This window comes from Silene latifolia, chromosome 1 (assembly GCF_048544455.1).
Source record: "Silene latifolia isolate original U9 population chromosome 1, ASM4854445v1, whole genome shotgun sequence".
NCBI classification, from domain to species: Eukaryota; Viridiplantae; Streptophyta; class Magnoliopsida; order Caryophyllales; family Caryophyllaceae; genus Silene; species Silene latifolia.
This window is the reverse complement of record NC_133526.1, coordinates 75,514,339-75,523,163: the sequence shown is the minus strand read 5'-3', so window position 1 is coordinate 75,523,163 and position 8,825 is coordinate 75,514,339. Positions and strand designations below refer to the sequence as shown.

Below are 8,825 nucleotides of genomic sequence, written 5' to 3'. Positions count from 1 at the left end.
AAAGAGCAATTAAAGCCCTCAATACAATGAATATTTTATGAGGTATTTATTTCATGTATGCTCATAAATAATGATATTATAGAGTATAATTATTTAGACAATGTGCACAAATGAATACTATATATTAATTTCAGAAACCAAGGGACTTCAATGTAATTAAAGAAATCTATACAAATTAATTTTACTATATAGTTTAAATCGATAGCACCGTGTGATGGACCTGATAAAGGGACCTTAATGTAAATATTATATAGCTTTGGTTAAAAGTATAATATAAAGATGTCTTGATAAAGAATACTTATGGAAATTACATTAAATTAAAGTAATTAAATTTAGAGAACACAAGAATATAGTGATTTTCCTTAAAATTAACATGCCCCACTTATGGAATTAATTAGTATCATTATAGAATTATACATTAAATTAAATGTAGTAAAAGTAATAGTAGCAGCAACGAGATTAATAAAATTAGCGGTATTAATGTGGGAGTAGTGACAGTTATAATAATGATAGTGAGAGTAGTGAAAGTAACTACGAATGTAGTGAAAGTAACAGTGGTAACAATGAGAAAAAGTATAAACAATTAAATAACCAATCGACTCAAGGAAATAGTTTATTTATTTAAATATAGGCCGGCTAAAATTAACGGGAATAATGAATTTAACAGGAAAAAAAAATTGAGGAATTAGTAAAAGAAACAATAGTAACCACGGGAGTAGTGAACGTAATAATATTAAGAAAGAATGTCGTGAAAGTAATAATATTAATAGCGGGGTAGTGAATGTGTCTCATAATTTGAAAATAAATTTTACATTTCATCATAATTGCAAGATATGCCGTAAAAAATATATTACAAATAGTAAACGTGTGAGTTAGACAACTCCAACATAGTTTATTTCATTGAAAATAAAATTTAACGGTAAATAGAGGTAGCCCGGGCGAAGCCGAGCACCAAACCTAGTGTAATTAATTAAGAACGTCAAGTCCAAAAATCTTTTAAATCCAGAATTTTTATAGTTTTAAAGTTTAATAATATATACTCATCTATAAATATAAATAATAAGGCATGACAGCTAAGTACCCGTGGCAAGATACCTAATGCATACTATATTCAAAAGAGGCATCACCTTATTTCTTGCGTACCCTTAAAAAAAGTTAATAAAATTAAGACTCACAATTACTTCACAATTCAACCGCCTATAGAAATTACTCTTCATATAGGTAGTACGGATACTTCTCCTAACCAGTCGTCCTGTGTTCGATACTATGTCGGACACCGAAACTTGTCGGAGACATGCCTAAACGTGTCGGATACCCGATACCTATAACGAGGAATGAGATGTTGAAAGACTAAAAGTGATTAATTAGAACACTAGCATAGGAGCCTGTGCTACAGCACGGTAATTTAGCAGGGGGGTTTCTAGAGAAGTGTCGAATTAATATTATTTAAATAAATTGAATGTGAATTTAATTTAATGTTAAAATGTACTTGATATAACTAACATGAAAGGATACGAAAGTTTACTAACATGAAAGGAATTATATTTATTATTACCTAAAATAATATTGTATAGTGTATACAAAATTACCATTTTATTGTTCTTGATTTTCTGGAAGTTTCCGTCTATATCTATATATATATATATATATATATATATATATATATATATATATATATATATATATATATATATATATATATATATATATATATATATATATATATATATATATATATATATATAAAAGAGAGTTTTTTCGAGCGATTCTAGAGCGTCTATCCACATCATCAAAAATTAATTTAGGAAAGTTTCATAAATAATATTTTCCACATATAAAATAAAGTGGAGAATCTTTTAATTATTATAATATTTATATTTCCTATTTTATATTCATGAGAAGTTTCTAATTTTTATATAAAAACTTTGACATTTCATTTGGCAAAAAAATGTGGTTATAAAAATTATGAAAATAATATAGTTAGATTCGTGGTAAAAAATATTTTCATTACAGTATAGATTTCATATGATTTGCACATACGAGCATTAAAGATGGTGTACTTCTTTTAATATGTTATATGTCCCACATTAAAAAACAATGTTAGTATGGTGATTATTATACGTATAAATTATATAATTGTCTCACATCAAAAGATTAACATAAGGTGGGTGATCCTATGATTATAAATAGGAGTCATCATTGGAACCTATATACCAACCAAAAACCTTTTGAGTCTCTTAAGTATTGTTTTGGAGAGCTCTTAAGAGTTTATATCATTATCTTCACAGTATGATATATACATATTTTTTCTATATTATGTATTTTTTTTTTTGCAAGAAAAGCAAGCCATATATTCATCCTTAAAGGGAATAAAAGAGGCAATTTCTTACAAGTATAGCCAATAACTTAGATGCTACTCTAAGGATTAAGGTACTCTATAATCTCATGTTCATCACATTTTCCCAATACATGATATAGTCTAACACAAACAATATATTGTACTCGACGTAGCAAGTACTCAACTCTGTGCTCCACACCTCTGAAAATTCTGCAATTTCGTTCCTCCCATAAACTGTACACCAAGGTACTCAGACATCCCAAAAACCAGTTTTGTTTCCAATGTTTCTTAGCTCGCCTGCTGGAGATCCATGCTATTTCCTCACGTAGTTGATTTGATCGACCCAAAATGCGCATCCACTGCAAAAGTTTCAGCCAAATTGTTGCAGAGTAAGAACAGTTGAAGAATAGATGCTTGTGGGTTTCAAGTGCTGCTTTACAGAGCACACATCTGTTAACAAGGACCATGCCCTTCTTATTCAGTTGATCCACCGTAGCTAATTTCCTCTGCAAAGCCAGTGTCATGATGACACTGTGCTTAGGTAAGACAGCTCGTGTCCAAACCATCCTCCCCCATCTCACTTTCTCCTCTTTGTCTCTGATCTGGTCATAAACCAAAGACAAACAAAGCTTTCCTTTTTTAACACAAGATCGCAGAAATGTACTGGGACAGCCTACAAGTGCCATGTTTTTGAAGTAAATCATCCCTTACCTTGTGAATACTCTTCCAACTCTCAGCATGATAATTCTTAGGAATCATAGTCCAGAAGCTATCTGTCTTGATGTTATACAGATAGTTCCAAGCTGCCCAAGAGCTATCAGAATTCTGATCAATGTCCCAAATCCATTTACAAATCAGACATTTGTTCCATGCCAGTACTTCTTTAATATTGAAACCACCCTCATGCACCTTTGGTTTAGTGACCCAAGTGACCCAGCTTTTCATTACCATTTTCTTTGTGCCTTCATCTGTATTCCATAAGAAATTTCTACAGAATTTGGTAATCATTTTGATTACTCCTTTGGGAATCAACAAAGTAGAACACCAAAATTGCTCAAGGCCAAAAATAACTGTATTAAGCAGACTAATTTTCCCAGCATAGGAAAGAGTTTGAGTTGACCAGTGATGGAGAGTTTGCTGAACTTTAGTGAGCAGGTCAGCAAACATGGATTTATTGAGTTTTCCTTCATTTAGAGGTACACCTAGGTATCTGAAAGGGAAGGTCCCCTCCATATAACCAGTGTTCCTCAGAATTTCCTGCTTGACATCCTCCCTAACAACACCCATATAGATGTTGGTCTTCTCTGGATTTGCCTGTAGTCCTGAAACTTTTGCAAAGTAGTCCAAAGAGTGAGTTACAGCTGCAACAGAGGGAGTGTCTCCCCTAACAAGGATCATCAAATCATCAGCAAAAATCAAGTTATTCAAACCAAGTCTCCCACACTTTGGATGATAAGAAACCTGATTTCGTTTATGGATACCTCTGAGAATTCTTGAGAGAATTTCCATACTCATAACAAAGATAAAGGGAGAAAGAGGGCCCCCTTGTCTTAGACCACTTTTGCCTTTAAAAAAGCCCACATTGTCCCCATTAATTTTAAGGCTAAACCAAGTAGAGGTAAGGCATCCCATAATCCACCTGTGAAACTGAAGAGGAAACTTATAAATCTTCAGCATTTGGTCAATAAAACCCCATGGGAGTGAATCAAACGCTTTTTTGATGTCAACTTTGATGAGACATCTAGGGGAGACTCCTTGCTGTCCATATCCTTTTATCAGAGATTGAGTGAGCATTATGTTTTGGAATATACTTCTTCCTGCAACAAACGCTCCTTGTTCCTTTCCCACAAGGTGAGGCAGCAATGGTTTCAACCTGCCACAGAGAACTTTACTGATTGTTTTGTAGAAAACTGTGCAGCAAGCTATAGGCCGGTAGTCCACCACAGTATTCACCACAGATTTCTTAGGTATCACAGCCAGCAGAGTATGTTAGCTGCCTTAGACATCTTCTCCTTCTGAAAGAATTCCTGAATGGCTTTGCAGAAATCAGGTTGAATCATGTCCCAATTCTTTTTGAAGAACTGTGCAGAAAATCCATCTTGCCCTGGGCTTTTTGTTGAGTCAATTGAGAACAGTGCCTCCTTTATTTCAGTAATCTCAATAGGTTTACAGAGGTCACCCCATGAGTTGCTATCCACTGTAGGCCCTTCTAAGATATCATCAAGTGGGGAGATGGGACTGGTTTGACCCAGGAGCCACTGATAATAATCTACAAAGGCATTATTCACATCCTGAGTACCTTCTCTAACCCTGCCAGTTCTATCCTGTATCCTGCCCACAATGCTTTGATGCTTCCTAACAGCTATTCTAGAGAAGAAATAACTGTTTGGAGCATCATTATACTGTATATTATGCATTTTTGCTCTTTGCAGCAGAGAACTTCTTTCAGTTTTCCTGAGAAGAAGATATTGTGCTAGTAAATCTTTCTCACAAGCCAAGAGATTATCATCCAATGGCTAGACTGTACCTAAATCTTACATTCAGTCAGGCTTGCTCGTGCCTGTTTAACTCTCTTAGAGATATCAGAAAAGTGAGACTTGTGCAGGGTTATAAGGCTTCTTTTAACATTCTTCAATTTCCCAAATAGTCTGAACATAGCATTTCCCCTAACTGGACTAACCCAGGCCTGAGTTACAGCACTAGCATAATTAGGATGCTCTTCCCAGCAATTTAGATAACTAAATCTCTTTTTTGGTTTATATGCCTCCTGAATAGTCACCAATAGAGGAGAATGGTCAGAAATCCCTGAAGGTAAAATGTTCACTTGGGTCTGGGGATACTTAACCAACCAAAGAGGATTGGCTAGCACTCTGTCCAGTTTAGACCAGATTCTAGCATTAACTTCTCTTTTGTTAGTCCAAGTGTGCTCACACCCAAAGCTGTGCAGATCATCCAGCTGGCAGTCCAGAAGGCATTGATTAAAAGCCAAGATTTCTGCCAAAGAAGGTGGATTTGGTCCAACTCGTTCCTCCATTACCCTAACAATATTGAAGTCTCCCAAAATGATCCAATTAGTAACTCTGTGACTTAAACCCCTTAAATAATCCCATAATCTTTTCCTGACTCCAGCATCATTGCTTCCATATATAAAAGTAATGTGGATTGTTTGGTTAGATATACGATGAAGGAGCTCCAAATGTATCAGTTGATCATGAACATAAGATGAGAGTAGTGTAACCTTCCTTTTATTCAAGAAAACTCATAACCTACCATTGTAATGGTGGGAGTAATTATTTAAAACCTGATAAGAAGCAAAACTTCTATTAATTGCAGCAGCATTATTCTTCTTCACTCTAGTCTCCAACAAACCAAAAATATCAATATTATTAGCTAGTAAATAACCCCTAACTTCTTGCTGCTTTATTGGGTCATTAAAACCCCTAATATTCCAAGATGAGATTATCATTTCCTTGGGTCAGGTGGCTCCTCATCCAGAGTTACCACCAACTGTGTCATTAAAGCAACTTCCTCTTCCTGTAAAGCCTCAAAAGTATTCTGTATGGGAATGCTATCATTTAGTTGAGATGTCTCATTTAGTTCCACTCCACTGTTACTAACTTCAGTACCAACAGTACTCTTTTGACCTAGCTTATGGCTTCCTGAACCCTCCCCTTTATCATTAGCTGGAGAGCTCCCTCCTGAAGCAACAGAAGTAGAGCCTAGTCCCAGACATTCTGAGCTCTCAAGTGTTGTTTCAGAAGGTGTCTGCTCAGCCAACTTAAGAGGAATATGGCCTGGCACATAGCATTCTGAGTCCTGAGCAACTGTGGTATGAGTAGTGATGAGTCCGAATGGTCTATATTCCTGCGTCACTTTCTTTGCCAGCTCAGCTAATTTCTTATTGATCTTCGTGAATTTACAGTGCTCCTTTGTGTGGCCCAATTTTCTACAGAATGACGAGTAATGCGGCGACCATTCATATATGATTTCTCTTTGTGTTATGCCATGGAATGGAGAAGTGAGCTACAAAGTTGTAGGTAGTTCGTCTGCCACATTCACTTCAACCAAAACCCTGGCAAAGGATAGTTTAGATTTGAATGTAGTAGGTAAGTCAACAAATAATGGCTTACCAACCACGCTAGCCATCTTGCTCAGTACTTTCTCAGACCACATGAATGGATCCAAGTCTGGAAACAAAATCCAAGCAGGAACAATGGAAATTGAATCCATCTCCTTAGAGAAAGTAGGTGACCATTGCTTAAGAATTAGAGTGCTGGAACCCATATTCCATGGCCCCCCTTTCAAAATTTCATTCATGTCATGTGCAGATAGAAACCGAAAACTGTACCACCCTTTCTTATAATACTGGACTATGGGCCTGTCAATATTCTGCCAATACTTTTGAACAAATTCATCCACCTGTTTGAGTTTAGGCTTAGCACCCAGGAAGTTCCCCATAAGAGTATTCTGCCAGAATTTTATGCCATCCTCAATGTCCTCCTCCTCAATCTCTACAATTCCATTTTCAGCGCTTGTATCACAATAATGGAGACTCATCCCCTGTTTAGGTTTCGCAATGGTAGCCCATGGTTTAGAGAATCCAATACCAAGGTCCGTCGCAGGTGGTATGACCCCCGAGGTAGAGGGTACAGTAGTATCCAATTCAATTACAGAATTCTCAGTTACAGGTTTATCTAACAATCTAGTAAGATTAAGCAATTGTCCCACAGTTTCAGTATGGACCATACCTGAAGTATCTGTAGATGAGTTCACCACAGTTTCCTTTAAATTCTCCACAATATGGGTTTCGTCCTCCACAATTGGTTCTCCAGTTACTATATTATCATCTACTACGTTTTGTTTATTGCGGGCTCGTGTTTTTGCCATGAATTCAAGCTAAAAAAGAGAAAAAACGATGAAGTTTTAGGATTTTTAGGGTTTGCTCGGGGAGAAAGCTTCTATATTATGTATTATATTCAAGTGATGTTTATAATCTTTATATAAAAACTTATACATCACATTTGCCAAAAAAGTATTATAAGAAAAACGTGCGAATATTAATAAATAGTACTTCCTCCATTCAAGACCAAATACAACATCTATAAATATTATTAAAAGGCTAGCCTAAAAATGCCACGTAGACAATGCCACATGGGATGAAAAAAAGTCACGTACACAATAACAATGTGACTTGGCAAACTAATATGACATGGATTATCCAATTTATTATTATATTGCATTCATTTAAAACACTTATTCCCTTTAAAAATCCATCCATATTCCATTAACTTTAAATTTAATTAACTAAAAAAAACTACAATAAAAAAATACGCATTAATTATAAGTTAATAATTTCAAGATATTTCATATGGAATAGTATTATATGTATTCGAAATAAAAAAAAAAAAAACTTAATACATAAGAAATTAAGAACGGAGATGAATAAATGAAGTTGAAAAAAAAAAAAATGTATTGTCACTAATTCACTACTTTTTTTTAAAGGCAATAATTCATTATTGTTGCTACTATAACTTTGTTGTATATAGAAGATGTTTTACAGAACTACTTAATCGACAAATGAATATTAAAGATCATATAAAATATTTTTTTAGGAAAATATAAAATATATGGAAAAGAAAATATTTATTAAATTTAAGTAATTTACAAACAAATTCTGTAAATACTTAAGTGAAATTAAACACTAATAATGGAATTTTAAAAGGGTAGTAATACCGTGTATTTAGTTCATGAAATTATTTTACGTAAAGGATAAGGTTTTGGAAAATATAAAATATATGGAAAAGAAAATATTTATTTAATTTAAGTAATTTACAAACAAATTCTGTAAATACTTAAGTAAATATATACAATATAGTTAAAAGGTTAGATTAAAGCATTTAATTTAATTTCACATGGCATTAGCATTTAATATTTTATACCCCATTAATTTCTGTTTATTATTTAATTATTTATTAATTATTATTAGATTATTGGTTATTTGATATAATTCTTATAAAAAAAAAAAGAATGATTACTAGAAGTCCTTACAAAAATGTCATTACATATTATGTAATATACAAATAAAGAAAATCAAAAGACATCATTAATATTCTTAAATTAAATGTATATATTAAAGATTTGATGAGCTAAAAAAACCAAAAAAAGATGTAACTTACCAAAATTCACATAAAAGTTTCATAATTTACAATTATACATTTTAATTGAAATTTTTGGAAGAGAACATCGATGTTAGTGAACCGGTTAAATTTTTTTCATATTAACAGAGCTCATAAAATTAAAGTATACATTTATTTATTTCTTTAAAATCTATATAATATAATAAATAGTATAAAAAGGCTAACATTGAGTACATTTTTAAATGACATGTGATATAACCACATGATTTCAAGAAGTCATATTACAAGTTTCATCATCATAATTATTTTCTTTTATGTCCCCTAATATTTATTCTTACAATTAGAATTAT

At 33.2% G+C, this 8,825-nt stretch overlaps 1 protein-coding gene across 1 annotated transcript; it reads right to left on the bottom strand.

Moving 5' to 3' along the window:
- Positions 1–4,865: 4,865 nt before the first annotated feature.
- LOC141648984 (uncharacterized) lies at positions 4,866–5,804 on the bottom strand. Its single transcript, XM_074457690.1, has 2 exons — positions 5,640–5,804; positions 4,866–5,528 (listed from the first exon to the last, which is right to left on the bottom strand). Exons 1-2 carry the CDS (start codon positions 5,802–5,804, stop codon positions 4,866–4,868), a joined length of 828 nt encoding a protein of 275 aa, XP_074313791.1.
- Between the last annotated feature and the right edge of the window lie 3,021 nt (positions 5,805–8,825).

Coding starts and splice junctions, on each gene's coding strand:
- LOC141648984 (XM_074457690.1), bottom strand. CDS start 5,804: ATGATAATCTCATCTTGGAATATTAGGGGTTTTAATGACCCAATAAAG. Junction 5,529..5,639: donor GAAGTTTTGCTTCTTATCAG/GTTTTAAATAAT, acceptor ATACATTTGGAG/CTCCTTCATCGTATATCTAA.